This window comes from Heteronotia binoei, unplaced genomic scaffold (assembly GCF_032191835.1).
Source record: "Heteronotia binoei isolate CCM8104 ecotype False Entrance Well unplaced genomic scaffold, APGP_CSIRO_Hbin_v1 ptg000072l___fragment_3, whole genome shotgun sequence".
Taxonomy (NCBI): domain Eukaryota; kingdom Metazoa; phylum Chordata; class Lepidosauria; order Squamata; family Gekkonidae; genus Heteronotia; species Heteronotia binoei.
The window spans coordinates 209,909-229,464 of NW_026799990.1; the positions used below are offsets into that span (position 1 = coordinate 209,909).

A 19,556-nucleotide genomic window follows, 5' to 3' on the forward strand; every position below is an offset into this window, starting at 1 on the left:
AAGCTCTACAAACCAATGTTTAAAATAAATGAACACACATCTTTGTAACTGTGGGATGAATCTCAGGATTTAGGATTGGGTCCAGACAATTTGGCTCCCAAGAAAGATCCATCAGCTCCTCTTTTCTACAACAGTATCCTCTGCCCCTTGAAAAGTGGTTCTTGAGGGGATTCTGAGAAATATCATGGGATGGAGCAATGGCATGTACAGTGTGGAGAATGGCCCAGTGAAAAACATGTCCTCCTTATTTGTATGTGTGGAAGTGTCTTTAGCCTACAAACAATGGTAATGCAATGGGTTTTTAAAAAAAAATAATTAAGATGAATTCAAGTATTTTTTTTAAAGCAAGGAAGCTTTCAAAGCCCCGAGATTTCTTCCTCAGGCTAGATGTTTATCTTTTAAAAAGGGGAATGCAGGGGAGAGAGAAAAAGATGTTTCTGAGAACAATGCAGAACCCCCTAAAATGTGTTTGTAGACTCTTAAAATAGAATGTAGGATATCCTGCAGACTTAATTGGACTACATGGTGATGGGCATAAAAGAGATCTGTGGGATATTTAGAAGAGTGCATAAAGTGAAGCAGAATGATGCATCACAAGACACGTGTGTGTTTAGCTTCTATGAAAAATACTTTATTAGAAAGCATAGGGAAAGGGTTACATGAAGAGGTAATAGCAACAACAGCTTAACTAGGTCATCTTTCTAGTTCTAACTCCATCTTTGTCTTTTTCTTCATCATCTAGTGCCAGGATGGCCAAATTTGCTTAACGTAAGAGTCACATAGAATAAATGTCAGATGTTTGAGAGCCATAAGACATGAATGCCTGGTGTTCTGAGAGCTACGAGACAGGAAGGAAGGACAGAGCCAACAGATGAGGGGGAGAGAGATGGAAAGAAAGCAACTTTAACTGCAAGTGCATGTTTCAAGCTGCCAGCTAGCTTGGCTTGGAGAAGTGATTTAAAAAGAGAAATGCCTTCTCCAAGCTGGCTGATGGGGCAGTGGGGGCTCCAAAAGCTGCACAATATGTGTGAAAGAGCCACATGTGGCTCCCGAGCCACAGTTTGGCCACCCCTGATCTAGTGAGATTCTAAGAATAAAGGAGTGGAAATCCCCCCACAAGGGCTCTATCCCTTGTGTATCTGCAAAATAGCATCTACTATTCCCAATCTATCGATTAGTCAATAGTCAATCTTAAAATCACTCATTAAGAATAAGACCTTCCCCATGTTGGTCAGAAAATTCTACTTGACACCTAAATGGCTTTATGCTATCATTCATTTTACAGGAATATCAGCTTAACATTTTCATTACCATTTCAGTCCACCACACATATTGTTAATACAAATCTGGATTGGGATTAGGGAGAGATTAAACAAGGGAGCGACATAGTATGCAGTATTCCAAAAAAGTAGAGATGGTTTTAAAATACAAAGCATTACTGAAGTGATTTAGGAGGGAATGTTTAGTAAACTAATTTTACTTTTACAACAGCATTTTAAAATAATTCTCTGCAGATGTCAGAAACAATGTAACACTACACAAACCAGATTTTTTCCCATTTTAAAAAAACTTTCTAAAAAAAGAGAATCCAGTATAAATTCTATAGCAAAACTGTGGAATAGAATGGCATTTATGCAACACAGACTAAGGACGGTCTTTTCCAAGCATTCCTAGAGGAATTCCTGACTACTGAATTCATTGTAAACAGTGAGTTTTATAGTGTGCAATGCACATATGCCCTCTGGGTCATGCTAATCAAAGTGAATGGGAGCAAGAGTTTCTGGGGAAAGGAAGCATAGCCCATATTTTAACACTATTATATTACTATTATTAAATAGCTAACAAGCTCTAAAAACTAAATCCATCTAACAAATTATATGTCTTCAGTTATAGCATACAAAAGAATACATATGGGCTAATTCCACCTAGGAATTTGGAGTTCCAATACATTAAAAAGATAAACCATCGTTCAGCCTTTATAATAATTTCTAAGTCTGCAGCACTGTTGGAAAAGACAATCACACAAACCCAAATTTATGCTACTATCAATCACACCATGCCTGTGAGAATCCTGCTTGGTAGTCTGATATTATGATCAAGGTACGTAAAGAGGGAACAGTGACTTTCAGGCTATACAAATGGCATAAGTAGTGCCAGAGAGAAGCCGGAGAAGCATAACAGCAGCAGCACACAGTGTCTCTCAATTAATTTGATGTCCAAATAGCTTTCCTTATGAGCACTTTAGATTTTAAGTACAAAAACCTTCCACTTGGAAATGGAGGAGGGGGGAAGGAAATAAACCTTACTATAAGGATGCACTTTTGGAAGTAAAACAAGATTTTATATTTACCCGGAACTGAGAAGGGGTTTCAAGGGTATTAAAATCCAGGCAGGAGGAAATTCCATCTTCAAGGGTCTCTAAAAACACCTTCTGAAAATCCAACATCTCTGGCAGGCTGCCAAACAAAGACTCCATCTGCACATGGGAAGTCCAGGAAAGGGATTCAAACATGAGGGATATGACTTTTTTATATAATGTTGCCTAATAACAGTAATATGAAGAGACAACACATAGGTTTGTCACAAGACACTGTTACATTTTGTGTCCTTACAATCTGGTTTTGCAGTGTTAGCGCCCTGAATCTGAGAAGACATGGTGGTATATAAACTTTCAAAATAAATGCAAGAGATAGGGGATACTTAACATGATTGAATCTGTCTCATAATTGGTTTGGCCCTGAGCAGTCCAATTCTACAATAAAAAATTCTCAGAAATATTTGTTAGAAGTCCAGTCAACTTTTAGAGCGGAAGCATTATTACAATGTTACAGGTACAGGAATGCATAGTTTCCCTGTTGCTGCTGCGGTTGACAGTATAGCACAGTGGCAACAGGGCTTCCACATGGCATATTTCTGTGACCTGTTTCCCCTCTCCCATGGTACCACCGGGGTTTTTTGGTGTTTATTCAACTGGCAATGAAATACTGTTATGGTGGAAAGTGGCATCAATTGCAGCAGACCTATGGCAACCCATAAGGCAAGAGACAAACAGGTGGTTTGCCATTGCCTGCCTCTGCATAGTGACCCTAAACTTCCTTGGAGTTCTCTCATCCAAGTACTTACCAGGCAGATCTTGCTTAGCTTCTGAGATCTGGCAAGATTAAGCTAGCCTGGCTTATTATAACAGTATGTATAACAAGTTATCGATTTTCTTTTTTTCATGTGTCTAATCTCTTTCATGGAGGTGGTGGAGAGTGCCAGTGAGTCACAGCTGACTTATGGCAATCCCATAGGGTTTCCAAGGCAAGAGATGTTCAGAGGTGGTATGCCATTGCCTGGCTCTGCATCACAACCCTGGTATTCCTTGGAGGTCTCCCATCCAAATACTAGCCAAGGCTGACCCTGCTTAGTTTCTGAGATCTGACAAGATTGGGATAGCTTGGGTATGGTACCATCATCTTCTGCACCACTAGCCCCTTTTATAGCAGAAATATATCTCGTCTCTTAAAATGAAAGAAGCTGGAAACTTACTTTTAAAAGATTAAAGTTGGAAATCCAAAAATCTTGTTACACATGTTATTATGGTATTTTCAATATAACACTATCCAGTTGCTGATTTTTTAAAAAGCCCAAACACCCAGTGGTGGGGAATGCCAAGTAGCCAGGACTGGAAAATCTGCCTCTGTCCACAACAAACCAAGGCTTTGCTACAGTCATGCCCAGACTTTGGAGCACATCAGAATTGGGAAAGATCAGTGGAAAGTGAGAGGGGTGGTACACAAATGCACTATGATGCTGTGGATAAGTGGGGGGGGGGGGGCACTTTCTAATAGCATTGATCCCAGGGCAAACAGCCTCTATGGAAACAGCTGCAGTCTTGCCAAAGGGTCTTTTTTCTTTCATGTCTGTCGCAGTGGAGTATTGCAACAGATTGTCAAGCAAGTTTTAAAAATCCAAATACTTCCTTACCTCATCCTGTGTGAGAAAGGTCTCACTCTGAAGAGGCTCCAAGTATAATTCAAAGAGGCAACTCAGATCCTGTAAGGATAACAAACATTTCACAACACCACATTAGCATGAGAAAAGGTTTCTTCAAAATTATTATTTATAGTAAACCAGCCATAGAGGCAGTTGGATGACAAAGGATTGAAAGGCCTGCTTAAAGGGGCTTCTGGGGTTGGAACATGGTGAGCTGATCTGTCTCTCACAGAGGGGCAGTACGAGTTCTTTGTTTTGGACATAAAAGGCATTTTAATGCCTGCTGTCTACCTGTTTCCAGTAAAGGAACTTGTCTAGGACATGCTTGTTATCTCGAGGGGAGAGACCTTGGCTGATGAGAGACCCCAGGAGGGGGGGGTTTTTTGGCTTTGAAGAACCCCCGATGAGAGATTGCATCCCATCATCTACAAACCATCTCTGGAGTCATTGAATTGACTTAAACTCATCAAGGTTCCAGCCTTCTATAGACTATAATAACTTCTGAAGGAAAACTGGACTGTATGAGCAAGATTAGACAGTGCTAAGGTAAAAGATTCTTATCTATCACTCAGGAAGCAAATTAAGACTGTTTAAAGAAAAGTGCTAAGATCCAGAACTATTTGTCAAAGTAAGAAATTAAGGAGAAGTGGAAGGGGGTAAAGGTGGAATTTTTGGAGCTAAGAGAAAGCAGTAAAGTGCAGAAAAATACTTGCTATTTGGAATTTTTGTGGCTTTGAAAAAAAAACCCAGCCATAACAAAGCTGCAGACTGTCATGACGAAGCAGGAAGTGACGACTCCTTCCAGTATCGTGAGATTTACAATAATAGAGAACGGGACTTCATTGCCAGAGAGTCAGGAAGCAAGTGGCGAAAGAAGAGGAACCTCCAAACATCCGGGTATATTCCAGAACCAGGAACCACAGAGAATCATCGGAGGCCATTATAGAAAGGCCAAAGTTTTATTAAAAATAAACTGGATTTGGATTATAAAAACGTTTAAAACCAACACAAATCATCCTCAAATGGCAAAACAGTTTGGACTATATATTTGGAAATAAAGACTAAGCCCTAGGGGAAAATGGAAAACTTTTTAAAACAGAGGCTTGAAAACATCGTGGCTGCCATTTGGGGGAATTTAAGAACGTTAAAAATTAATATCCGGCGCTAGGAGGCTCCTAGAACGGCGATTTTGGCCTTGCTGGAAAGGGCAGGCTCCAGTCTATTGAATGCAACCATTGGATTGTGGATTGGTGAGACCAACTAAGATTCCATTTTAAGCAATGGGCAGACAGTAATGTCTGATCAGAAGCTGGGATCTAGAGTTACACGTTTAAGAGCAGCCTCAGTAGAAGAAGGGAAAATGTCTAAACAAGTCCAAAAACAATTGGACGCTATGGAAACAAGATTATTAAAGGCAATGAAGGAATTAATAATGGGCAGTGAAAAGAAATTAATTAAAGAAATAACCAAAGAAATCAACTCTAGTGCTGAAGAAGTAAAGAAAGAATTTAAGGAGGAGATTGAGGAACTTAAAAAAGAGTCTCAAGCAACAGCAAAAAACCCTGAAGAGATTGAAGTTAAAATAAAAGACCAAGATGCTACTATTAAGAAATTGCAGGATAAAGCAATATTGCAAGACTGAAAGTTGATGGAGAATATGATTCATCTAAGGGAAGTCCCAGAGGCTGACCAAGAGGATTTGAAGAAGTATATGGCTACAATTTTGGCTGAATTTCTGGAAGAAGACCCAGTTGAGGTGGAACGTATGTGTAACTATATATATAGGCTCAACTTAGAATCTGCCAGAAAGCGCAAGCTACCCAGGGACGTGGTAGTGAAATTTACTACAAGGGATGTGGTGGGAAGGATCTTAACCAAGCAGTTTAGTAGCCCAGTGGTTGTAGAGGAAAGCAGAGTGAGAATCATGAAGGAATTGCCGAGAAAGGTCATCAGTGACAGAAAGCAATTCAAGAAACTGACTGACAAGCTAAGAGAGAAGGGCATAAGATATAGATGGATTTTACCTGAAGGTCTCAGCTTTCAGTATAATAGACTGAGAAAAACAATAGTGGACACTGAAGGCATGAATGAATTTTTGGTGGGCAATAAAGATTTCGAGGGTACAGAATAATTGTAAAAACCATTATGGATTACAAATTAATCTCTTGGAATGTAAATGGATTTAACTCACCTCAAAAAAGAAAGGCAATTTTTCCTTGGATTAAAAAGCAGAAATGTAATATAATTTATCTACAAGAAGTACATATTAAGCAATTGGATTACAAATTTTTATGGAACAAAGCTTTGGGAGAAGAATTTTTCTCGCCAGCAAAAGATAAAAAAAAGGGAGTGGTTTTTTTATATTAAAAAAGAACTGGAGCCGAAATTGGTTTTTAAAGACAATGAAGGCAGATATATTGCGGTGGAGGTGTTTATTAATGAGAAAAAGACATTGTTACTGGGACTATATGCCCCTAATGGGGCGAAAGATGCTTTTTTCAAAGACATTTTGCAGCAACTTGACCATGAGCAACTTGACTTATGAGCATGTAATGTTAATGGGAGACTTTAATGGAACTATTAAGAACTCTTTGGACAGATCTGGAAATAAAAAGAATAAAGATGGCAAGTTGCCAAAGTCTTTTTTTGAATTAGTAAAGCAACAAAGTTTGGAAGATATTTGGAGAGAGTTCAATCCTAAAGTACAAGATTATACTTTTTTCTCAGCAAGGCATGACACTTTCTCAAGAATTGATATGATATGGTCTATGAAGGACCTGGGACTTATTACTAATAAAAAAAGAGATTCTTCCGAAAATAGGTGCAGACCACAATCCATTACTGTGGTTAGCAAAATGAGTGAAATAGTGTAGAAGATGGAGACTAAATGAAGATTTGCTGCAAAAAGTTGAAGTAGTGAAGTCTCTGGAAAAAGAAACTAAAGCTTTCTTCCAAATGAATGAAGATCAAGATGTTAAAATTCAGACCGTATGGGATGCATACAAAGCTGTTACGGTAGGAATACTAATTTCACTGAATAATAAAGATAAAAGAGCTAAAGAAAAACAAATGAAGGACTTACAAATAGAAATAGGCAGAAAAGAAAATTACCTGAAGAAAAGACCTGGGAAGAAAAAAATATTGTGAGAGATTACAATTCTACAGAACCAACTGAGACACCTATTGAATAAGGAAGTGGAGTGGAACTTAAAAAGGTTGCAGCAGAAGTCTTTTGAAGGCTCTAACATACCAGGGAAGTATCTGGCCTGGCAATTAAAGAAGAAAAGAGAGAAGAAATTTATAAATAAAATTATTTCAGATGGTAAAGAAATTTTAGATCAAGCCGGAATTAAAAGGGAATAAAGAGGAAATTGAGGCCTATTTGCAAAGAATAAAAGTGAAACCTTTAAGTGAAAGCATGGAAAAAAATTTGAATGATTCAATTGAGAAAATGGAAAGTGAAGCAGCAATTTGTTCAATGAAAGTAGGTAAAGCTCCGGGTCCTGACGGTTTTTCAGTAAAATTTTATAAAGTTTTGACAGAAGTATTAGTACCCAAACTTCAAAAATTGATGAACTGTATCAGGCAAGAGGGGAGGATACCAAATACATGGAAAGAAGCTGTAATTTCACTTATACCGAAACAGGAAAGAGATTCCACGAATGTTAAAAACTATAGACCGATTTCACTACTGAATAATGATTATAAAATATCTGCTAGAATTCTAGCAGAACAACTCAAACAGCATTTGAACATTTCTATTCAACAGGAACAAGCAGGATTTCTCCCCAGAAGGCAAATAAGAGATAATATTAGAACAGTAATAGACATTGTAGAGTACTATGAAAAACACCCAGAAAAAGAGGTGGCTTTATTTTTTGCGGATGCAGAAAAAGCCTTTGATAATCTTAATTGGGATTTTTTGTTTGCAGTGATGGAAAAAATGGAATTAGGAGCTGATTTTATAAGGATGATTAAAGCAATTTATACAGAACAACAAGCCAAACTTTGTGTGAATGATGATTTGACTGAACAAATGATAATCAGCAAAGGTACAAGACAAGGCTGCCCTCTATCTCCACTGTTGTTTATAATGACACTTGAGGTCTTACTGACTCAAATTGATGAAGATAATGAGATAGAGGGTCTGAAGTTGAAAGGTTTTTCCTACAAATATAGAACATTTGCATATGACGTGATGTTTATCAATGAAAATCCATTACAAGTAACACCTTTGTTGTTGAAAAAAATTAAAGAGTTTGGTGAGCTAGTAGGCTTTTATATTAATAATGAAAAATCTAAAATCCTTAGTAAAAATTTGTCATCATGTAAACAGAAGGAGTTACAAAATGCTACTGGTTGTGAAGTCATGTCAAAAGTAAAGTATTTGGGTGTGGAGATTACAATGAGGAACATTGATCTATACAAGAACAATTATGAAAAGCTCTGGCATAAAATTGAAGGGGATATGCTAAAGTGGAATAAATTGAATTTATCCATGTTGGGGAGGATATCTGTAATTAAAATGAATGTTCTACCAAGAATTACCAGGTATGTTTTTCTTTCAGACTATTCCAATAGTGAAAGATAAGAAACAATTCCATCTCTGACAAAGAAAGATTTCAGAATTTATTTGGGCGGGTAAAAAACCAAGAATTAAGATGAAAATTCTGACAGATGCAAAGAAAGAGGAGGCTTTCAAGTACCTGATTTATTGTTATACCATGATCAGTTTGTTTGGTTTGGATTAAGGACTGGATGACTTTGATGACAAAAAGCTATTGGTATTAGAAGGCCATGGAAATGTTTTTAGTTGGCATGCATATATGTACTATGGGAAGGAAAAGTTGGATGGGTTTTTTTTCACACCATTACAGTATATAAGGGGGACTTTGTTGAATACCTGGAAAAAATATAGTAAATATGGTGATGAGAGGAAACTGCTTTGGATAGTGCCAACTGAAGTCATAAAGCTGTCTCAAAGTTCACAGGAAGAGAAATGGGTTACCTATGAGCAACTGCTAAAATTTCATGGAGGCAAAATAGAAATGAACTCGGTGAAAGAGCTAAAAGATAAATTTGATTGGTTTCAATTTTTACAAATTAAAAGCTTGGTAGAGAAAGATATCAGGAGTACAGGTATAAGATGTGAAAAAGCAGAAATGGAGAAAGTGCTGTTGGGTGAAAATGAAAAATTGATTTCAAGGATCTATAAGCTATTACTGAAATGGTCTACAGAAGAGGAGGTGGTAAAACCTCAAATGATTAAGTGGGCAATAAATTTTAACAAAGAAATACAAATGGAGACATGGGAAGAACTCTATGAAAATATCAATGTGCTATAACATAAAAGAGAACTGTTTAAAAATGCTGTATAGATGGTACATGACACCTAAAAAACTAGCAAAAATGAACAATAACGTTTTGGATAGGTATTGGAAGTGTAAAAAACAGCAAAGTTCTTTTTACCACATGTGGTGGACTTGTGAGAAGGCAAAACAATTTTGGTCTATGATTCAACAAGAGATATTGAAAATCTTGGGTTATAATGTCAAGAAAGCACCGGATGTTTTTTCTGGTGGGATTACAAATAGAAAGCTTTCCGAAGCAAGATAGGACATTGTTGTGATATTTGCTTTCAGCTGCAAGAACATTGTATGTGCAAATGAGGAAGCAAGACAAAATACCTGATAAGTGGGACTGGGTCTTAAAGGTTCTTAACTGGAGTGAAATGGACAAACTTACTAGAATCTTAAAAGAATATAATTTGGAGAACTTTAAAGATTGGAATAAATTTCAAAACTATGTGGAGATGCAATGGAAGATAAAGAGACATTTAGTGGTTTTTGATAATATTAACTGAACTCTAAAAGAGAAAAAGGACTGTGATTACTGAGTACCGTTTTAGTAGCGAAATATAAGTAGCTGAGTTTATATAGTAAATTTATGTGAGTTAAAATAAGATTAAGATTTGAATAATTTTTAGTGATGATTTAAGGACTATGAAATATATGTTTAATGTTTAACAAGTAATAATTGAATTTTTAAAAGTGCAAAGAAGAATAGATTATGGTTATCTGATTAAATCTGTAATATTGAGGATTAAAAAGTAAGTAATGAGTAAAAGAATAAAAATAGTAGTTATATTGGCATTAAGATAAAGTTAAGTGAATAATAACTTTTAGTTAAGATTCTATATATGTGAATTTTTACTTTTAAAAGGTTTTTAATTTGTGTTGTATACCGGCGGAGGTCACAATTTGGAGGGTGGGAGGGGTAAGAAATTGTGTAATGTATTGATGAACTATATTTAGATTTGATAGTAGAATACTTTTCAATATATTGCAAAATAAAATTTTTGTTCACACAGAAAGGCCTGCTTAAGGAAAATGGGGAGACGGCAAAGAAAATCTTGGGTTTTTGCTTTTCATCTGGGGATATCCATAAGGTGATGGAATTTCACATAAAAAGTAAACACCACCAGTTAATATGTGGCATGGCTCATAAAACACAGTGGAAAATAGATTATACCAATTAAATAAACACTGTAGGGGAAAAGATGGCTACAATGCAAAATATTCTTATTACCTTTACGTATGATTTCTCGGTGTCCATAAGTTCTTGGATGACCTTTCTAAGTCTGTCTGCATCTGTAAGTTGTCGTGACAATTGTTTTAAAGGAGGCCCTTCCTTTAATCCTTCCATATTGTTTACCTGGGCTTCATGGAAATTTGGACACAATGCTGAAATCTGTTCAGTGCTCTGCAGGTTGAAAAAATATATATTCTGTTTACAAATGCACAGACTCCTTTATAATCCTCCCAAAGGAAATAATGTCAAATGGCCTTAGATTTGTAATGGACATACACTGGGTTGTGATATAAATTATTTAAGATGCAAACCACAAAATACTTAGAATATTAATGTACTTAAGATATCCACAGAAGTATATATTCTAAGCTAATGTGCATTTCCCTAGCAGTATGTTTATGCATGTTAAAACTGTCATATTTCTTCTGTGCTAGTGCTGATATTTCTAACAAAAAAGTACAGCTACAGACATGTATTCAGTAGCTGGAATTAGCATTTATAAGAGCATTAAACAGAAAAAAACAGAGATTTCAAGTCTGTGGCTAGAACTTTCTGGGGAAAAAAAAAGTCTGGTTATTTTAAGTATTAATTCTTTTTGTTTATTCAGAAAGATGAAAATGGTTTCATGTTTTCATGTAGTGACTCAGACATGTATTTTAGGAATACTTAGAGGAAGAATTTTTGAAAGAGTTTAGGTTGTAAGTCCTTTATTCCTGATTTTACTTTCAATGATTCAGTCACCACAGAACACAATGCAAAAGAAGAAAAAAGTAGATTTTATACCTCACTTTTCTCTATCTTAAGGAATCCCAAAGTGGCTTCTTATGGGGTAGGCAGGGCTGAGAGGCCTGTGACTGGCCCAAGGTCACCCAGCAGGCTTCATGTGGAGGAGTAGGGAAATGAATCCAGTTGTAGACCCAAGGACAAGAAGTGGGGAGGCAAGGGTGAGGAAGAAGTACAGCAATGCACCACTTGTGAGAACCAGTTTGGTGTAGTAGTTAAGTGTGTGGATTTTTAACTGGGAGAACCAGGTTTGATTCCCCACTCTTCCACTTATAGCTGAGGTTTTTAAACAGAGGCTAGATGGCCATCTGACAGCAATGGAGATCCTGTGAATTTAGGGGGAAGTGTTTGTGAGTTTCCTGCATTGTGCAAGGGGTTGGACTAGATGACCCTAGAGGTCCCTTCCAACTCTATGATTCTATGAATAGCCTTGGGTTAGCCATAGCTATTGCAGGAGTAGTCCTTGAAAAGGCAGCTGCTGTGAGTGTCCTCTCAGCCCCACCTACCTCACAGGGTGTCTGTTGTGGGGGGAGAAGATATAGGAGATTGTAAGCTGCTCTGAGTCTCAGATTCAGAGAGAAGGGAGGGGTATAAATCTGCAGTCTTCTTCTTCTTCTTGAAAACAGTCCACAGGTTTATTGGTTACAATGCAGGGTCATTGGTACAGCATAGGGACAGATCCAGATCAGGCAACCTGTCTACTGCCTAACATCACCATCCTCCTTCAACCTGCCTACGGGAGGGTCGGCCCATGGAATGGCAAGCCCCCAAGAACCACATGGGCACCAGCTGCAGCAAAGGTTCCCTTGTCACCTTGTGGTGATAGCCAGCTGACAGTCCTCGAGCAGGGCATGAATGGCTCCACCCTAAAAATCCCTCTGCAAAAGGATCCATCCCAGTGCCCAAACTTCCACTCAATATGTGACAGTAAAATCAACAATTAAATAACTGAATGGAAAATCATAACAACCAACTGCAGGAGGGAAAGCCATGAGGAACTGGAAGGTGGTGGAGTGTTTAAATAGCTGATTGGAGGTGTGTGTGGGAGGGACAAACAGGCATTCAAGCTCTGGTCTGCCCAGAGCCCTCCTCCAGGCCAGCCCAGGCAGTGTGATGTGCTGGTCAGGTGCCACTGAGCCTCATCCTCAAAGGACTATGCAGCCAGCATGGAGCTGGCCTCTACCCCCCCCCCCCACCTCCCAGCCCCAGGCTGCAAAAGCAGCTTCAGGTTAAGTCAAATCCCTCCCCACTATAGTTTCTCCAGATTAGAGTCTGCCGCTCTTAACACAATACCACACTGGTTCATGCAAATGATGTAGATTCCCTAAGAACAACTATTTAACCAAGGACACCAGCTAGTCAGCAGAAAAATATGGGCAAAAGTCAGAATTGCAATATGTAAAAGATCCAGAGGTAATCAACATGGAATATGTTACATGGAATAGTTACAGCATTATAACAGAAAAATTTATATACATGTTACAAGCTTCTGCCTGTATATGTTCACACTAAATTTTGCCTTATAACTTAGATTTATAGTTTTCTAAAGGCAATCTTATAAAAGAATAATTTAAATGTTCAAAAACAGTATGAATAGTGGTTAATTTAGTCTCCAACTAGACTCTATTTTTTTAATCCAAAAAATCCAATTTAGTTCTTAATTACATCATGCTCAAGCTATAATTTTAACAGCCTTTTCATAATGGCTGTTTTTGTAGATATCCAGGGTTGAAAGCTTTACCTCTTTATTTTAGCTCCTTCAAAGTTAAAAGACCCATAATAATACTTAAGAGATATGTAATCAACTGTAGGTCACACAATACTTTAAAAGTAAAAACTGTAACATTTTCAGTTTGCAGAAACAAAGTGAATTTTCTACTAATACAGAGAATCCAGTAATGGTATTTGATAGTTGAAGAACTTCAAGAGCGCTTTAAGTTACCCAAAGCCTATCTATCTCAGTTTACTGTCCATTTGTATTATCCAGATCCTGCACTGAGAAGATATACAACACTGAGTACTGCCACAGTATTAAACAGAGGACATAACAAGGTCATGACACTAAAAGCACCCCAAAGATGCTTTATGCATGTACTGCTACTACAGATTTAAATGTGTTTACATTTATATTGTGACCTTCTGTTATGGAACTGTCACACAACCCATAGCTCCCTATCACCAGGAGAGAAGGGGTGGAACATGGGCACAGTCTTAAGGAAGGTAGCAGCCCAGTGGCTGGGCTGAGAGAAAGAGCCAGGTGGGGTGGCAATAGCAAGGGTGGGACTGTCAGAAAGGAAGCCTATCAGAATTAGCTCTCCATGGAGCAGAGGACCTCAGGGGGAGGGAGTAAAGGCCTTCTTAAGAGGAAGGGCTTACTCAAAAGGAGAATTAGGGAAAGAGGAAACAGGCATGGCCAGGGAAGGAAAGTATCCAGTCTGGTACCTTGACATGCAGAAGGTGGCAAAATGTTTACACGCCCTATTTTCATAGCTTTAGCATGGCATAATGTTTTATTCCAACTATCTTACTCCTCCTTCTGAGAGCTGCTTATAAACTCACGATTTCTCAGTCTTCCGAGTGCTTAATTTAATAGTTTGTCTTAGTGGAAGATCTAAAACTGCTATCAATTCCACTTCCTAAAGTTAAGTATTAATTGTGGCTGTTTTATGACTCAGTGCTGAATGGAGTCTTCATTTTATTTATTTATAGTCCACCTTTTGTCAGAACTGGTAACTTTCCTATATGCTGTTAGCCTATGTGACTCCATATTGTAATCAAGCACTAACCCATGCAACCTTGTTCCAGCAACTAACTAACATCTCTGTGCATTTCAAACAAACTGTGATCACTGAAGGGTGACAGATAGCCTCTGGTCAACATCTGCAGGTGGCTCTTTGAAGCCGAGCCGGTCAGTCTTTCTCAGCAGGACTCCATCCTCCCTTACTGATAACAAGCCCTGGGAAACAGACCGTTGTCTCTCGCCGTGTGAAAGATTGTTTTATTGTTGTCGCCAAACCGCATAAAGTGTATCCAATGCTAACTTTCGGCATCAGTGTTATCCTGTACCTTCAGCTCTGTAGTTCCCAATAAATGCCTATACTTTGCAACAAGTCTTGGGCCTCGTTTGGCGTTCTTCCAGTTCTGACACCTTTCTCTTTGGGACTCAAGGTGGATTATAGGATATAAAACAGACGAACAAAGATATCCAACCAACAATACAATTGGACTTGAATTACAGAATTAAATAACCACAGTTTGCTTTGCAAAAGCATCACAAATAACTGTCAGATCCAGACTATTTAAAGGCTCAGACTTTGAAGTCAGCAAGTGCCAAAATACTCAGCAGAAGTTAGCTGATGCAATGGTAACTGAGAAATAGGGTTTTCCCACCAGTGTCACTCTATTTTTACCAGTGTCACACTTCTATCTTCCATTCAGCTAGCTCCACAATGAACCAAAATGCCCCAGCTGTGCCTCAGGCCTGGCAAAGTCAAAGAGGAGTACCATATTGATAGTTCCAAGGAGCTTCCCTTCCCTTCCAGGGCCCGTCCCCCATTCCTGGCTGCCTCAACAGAACTATCAACTAAGATTGTAAAATCCCCAAGGGCATTCCATAAAGTAGTTGATCCATGAGAGGACTGTTTTAATTAAGCCCCCACTCCTTTGTAGCATCAATGCCTTGAGAAGGTAGTGGTCGAACAATGGAACAAGCTAAAACTCCAGTCCCTCTACCAGCATATCCTCTTTTATCTTGCATTTTCATTCCTTACCATCCTACAAACCAATCAAATCTTTATATCTCAAACCATGTCACATCCCAGAGCACCATAACCCGGGGGGGGGGGGCATAGTTGCAGAGCAGAAGGGAAAACAAGGTAGCTCTGAAAGGGTAGCTGAGTAACTGTCAGGCAAATACCAGTGCAGCGAGCACTAGTTCAATGTGAAGTAAAGACCTCCTTGGGAAAAAGGCCATTTTATCACTTTTATTAATGGCCTGTAGATATTCTGCTTAACTGGCCCTGCTTTTGTTTTCATTTTGTTTGTACTTTAGTTTCTGTTTGATCTTTCTGTTATTAATTTTTATGGATTTAACATTGCCATCTGGTTGTTTTAAACTGTTGCTTGCCTTTGTTTTGTTTTATTAATCTTTGGTAATTTTTTGTAATCTGTCTCAAGTGGTTCTCTGCAGAAGTTGCTGTGATACCCCTTCTCACTCACACAGAGTGCCAACCACCCCCAGCAAACTTTTTTTCTCTCTCACTCCCCCAGGTTCTGGGCAACACATAGGCAATCACATTCACCAGCCTTCTTGTCTTTTAAAATATTTAGAATCTTGACCCTTTTACCTCTCAAGTTCTCTCACGCACATAAGTATCAACAGACAAGGCAGCCCATCCCGCTCTAATAACAGGCCCTTTAGTCACACAGAATTATTGGGACTGGGGCTCAAACACAGTTGCATTCACACACTGCCACCATTAATTCATATCCTATATTATATAAACACACCTCGAGATATCGAATTGTGTTTCTTTCCCTTAGACATGCAGCCAATAGGGTTAAACAGAACAAGAAGTAAACTTTCAGTTATGGTATTAACACTGAAAAAAAGTGTTAGAAGTGATGATGTTTTGCTTTCACTGAACTTTTGAAGTGTGGTCCTATTCCTGCAATTAAGATACTTTGGTTACAAAATGACTATTTTCAGCCCACTCTAAGCAGCTCTTCTTCAGTTTCCCTCAATCTGACATCCTCTCTTCCCTCTCAAATTCCCAGCAGCCAATGCCCAACTGCCATTTTTTAACTCTCCCTTTCTCTAATATTCCGTTAGCTCTCATTCATTGCTTTTAGGGACTTCTTTGCCAATCTTCCTATGTGGGGCTGGTGTGTCTGCTTCCTTTCAATTTGACTGTCATCAACTTCCCCTATTCTCCTTTTGCGTCACATTGTTTAGACTGGGAATTCCTGTTCTTTTCTGTACAAGGCATAATTATGAAATGTGCTTGAAAAATTTAATCATTATTCCAGTCTGACTTCTTCTTCCATTGCCATGTGATGGAGACGGCACTGGTCACCCTCACAGATGATCTCCACAAGCAGCTGGATCGAGGCGCTGTTGTTATTATTTTATCTTACAGCAGTATTCAACACAGTAGATCAGGATCTTTTGATCCACTGCCTCACCAATGTAGGAGCTTGTGGGATGGTCTTGGAGTGGTTTACTCTTTTATTCAAGGTCATGGACAGAGAATGACACTAGGGCAATTCTCTCTCCAATGTTGTTTAACATCTACATGCACCCTCTCACCCAACTGGTGCAAAGATTTAGGCTTTATCTTTTGATGGGCAGATGGATGTATACTGCCCCTTCAAACTTGGCTGAAGGGCTGGAAGCCATGGTGAAATTGTTAAAACAGAGCCAGCTGAGATTGAATCCAAATAAGATGGAGGTTCAGAGGTTGCGGGTGGGGGGGATTCAGGCTTGGAGTGCCAACTCCCAGCTCTTGACAGTGTGCCCCTGATACCAGTACCAACTGTGATTCTGGATGCCTCCTTATCAATGGAGGCCCAGATCACAAATGTTGCCAGATTAGTGTTTTTCCAGCTACGCCAGGTCAGGCAACTGGCCCCCAACCTGTCTTGCTGATTTAGCCACAGTAATCCACACAACAGTCACCTACAGATTAGACTACTGTAACTCACTCTATGTAGGGCTACCCTTGAGAAACTCCTGGAAACTCCCCACTAGTCCAAAATGCAGTGGTACAGGTCCTTATGGGAATCCTGCAAACAGCACACTTTCTACCTGTGCTGTGTGAACTGCACTGGCTCCAGGTGAAGTACCAGACCAAGTTCAAGGTTCTGGCATCAACCTTTAAGGCCCGAAACCAGAGGTGTGGATCGGACATAAATAAGAGTTTGTTGGGCAAGGCCCTGTGTGTCATGACATGTAATGCTGGGTAGAAGATACGTAAACTTTATAAAGAATTCAGACAAATACAATTAAAGATTTAAAAAAAAACTTAAAACATACTTAAAAGGTTAGCACTCTTGCAATATTTTATTTAACAGTTTCTGATAACTGACACCTCTTGTTCTGAATAACTGCATCAAAATTTGGAGACAATGTCTGTGCTGTAGCAATCTTGAGTATACTATTCAGGTGTTGTTCAGCTGAGGATCTGTAAGCTGCAAACCTACTTTTGATTTGACATTCATTACAGAAATCTCATGTTCAATGCTTTGAGCCTAAGACCCACGAAAACATGAAATGGCTGGGCATTGCAAGCCTTTGTACATGTTGCTTTGTGTACTGGTCAGCCAACTGAGAAAATAAGAGTCTTTGCTCTGTAGCTCCTGTGTGATTGAGCAAGCCTGGCAAAGCAAGTTGTGATGCAGAAAGAAGCAAGAAAGAGAGAAGAAATCAGACAGTGAGTTGCTCACAGGCCTGACAGAAGCCTTCTGAGGTCATGTTTGACATCCCTGCCCTAAATAGTCTGGGACCCACACATCTTTGGAACCGCCTCTCCTGGTATACCCACTGAAGACAACTACATTCTGCAGACAAGAACTTATTGGTGATCCCTGGTCTGAGATGCATCTGGCTGTCCTTGACTAGAACCAGGGCTTCTTGGCCTTGACTCCACTCTGGTGGGATGCTCTGCTGAACAACATTTGTGCAAGGCAGAGATGTTCCACCAGACATTTGGTTGAGGATAGCAACCGTTTCCCATCTGTCTGGCAATCCTGCTTTCTTGCTTCCCCCTCCACCCACCCACCCACCCGCAAGACAGTGGTGCAACCTGAAGTCTCTCAGCACCATTGAATTAGATCAACTGCTGTATCATTGTTCCAACTGTAAATTTTATGTTTGTGTTTTTACTGTTATATACCACCCTCAGCACTGTTTACAGGGAAGAGCAGTCTAGAAATTTAATGTAAGAGTAAATAAACCATCAAAGACATAGCAGACTAAATAGGTTTATCCACAACTCATTGTTTTTACCAATGCAATCCTATGCAGAGTTACTCGAGTCTAAACCCATTGACCTCAGTGGGCTTAGATTAAAGTAACTGCAAAGGACTGAACTGATAACGGTGTTGTTTTAGCGTCCATTTAAGTGCTTTTTTCCCACAATCCCAGTACTGTAATCCCAATAGCATTTATTGGAGAAAAGTGACTGAAATAAAACCATTGTGTATTTTCTTTAATTCTTGTAGAAACGGCATGGTGGGTAAGAGAGAGAAGTGATCAATATTTCAGACTTCAGCACTTTTCCTACAAATAACTGAACCTGCAAAAAATGTCAGCATTAATACCCCTTTTTATCTGAAGATACTTTTTAAATTTGAGAATGCTCATTCATCACAACCAAGGAGAATTTCACTTTTCCACCATACAGAGAAACTAAAACAGAAAGATGTAGATAATGAAATGGTCTTTTTTCTGGTTTGCTGCTGCTATGTTTGTGTTATCATCAGACATGTCTGTCTAAGACATTTTCCATCAATGAAACAGACTCAGGCTACATCCAGACCAAACATTCTCTGTCACATTGCATTTCACTTAATTTCCCCCCTCACCATTTCAGTACTACCTTCATGAGTTTCTTCTTTTGTCCACTGCTCTGAGCTTCAGTACAGAGTGTTTTAAATATCAGATATACAGTTTAGGGAAGGAAGGGGAACAACAGCTGAATGTTCAGTATTCTAAGGAAAATGCAGCTCAGGAATCTAATCCAAGGAATTTGAGGGTGCGAGCCACCAGTAATGAAAAAGGTCACTATAGAATCTAGAGTATTCTTCCTTTTAAGCAGTTAAAACAATCATTGCTAAAAAGTCCCCAGACTCACACCCCAAAAATTCGTAGCACAACAAATGTAGTATATTTTCCTAATAAATAAACTCCTGCTGGATTAGATCATCTTGAATCACGAATAGCAGATTTCACAAGATGATCTACTTCAACCAATGTCTTCAATGAGGCTCAGTTTACAGTAAGCAGCAGATGTTCAGCCTCATTATATATTTCCTTGGCTATTAATGCAGCATTTAAAATGAATATGAAAAACTGTGTGAGAGGTTAAGTCTTAGCCATATCTCCCTGGCACCTCCAAAGCACAAAGGGAAAGACATTGTCTGAACAGTTTGAAAGCAGATTGAAGGGTACAAAGCATCCTTTACACAAGTGCTGGGAGCACTGT

The 19,556-nt window shown here is 38.8% G+C and overlaps 1 protein-coding gene across 2 annotated transcripts in view; it reads right to left on the reverse strand.

Moving 5' to 3' along the window:
• The window catches only part of LOC132590507 (rho guanine nucleotide exchange factor TIAM2-like), a 314,104-nt gene that overhangs the window by 14,817 nt on the left and 279,731 nt on the right, over positions 1-19,556 (reverse strand). For both annotated transcript variants that reach the window (XM_060263413.1, XM_060263415.1), the window contains 3 exons: positions 10,567-10,740; positions 3,970-4,038; positions 2,351-2,476 (listed from right to left, as the gene is read on the reverse strand). In XM_060263413.1, the coding sequence (XP_060119396.1) occupies positions 2,351-2,476; positions 3,970-4,038; positions 10,567-10,740 (369 nt within the window). The remainder of the gene's footprint in view (positions 1-2,350; positions 2,477-3,969; positions 4,039-10,566; positions 10,741-19,556) is intronic.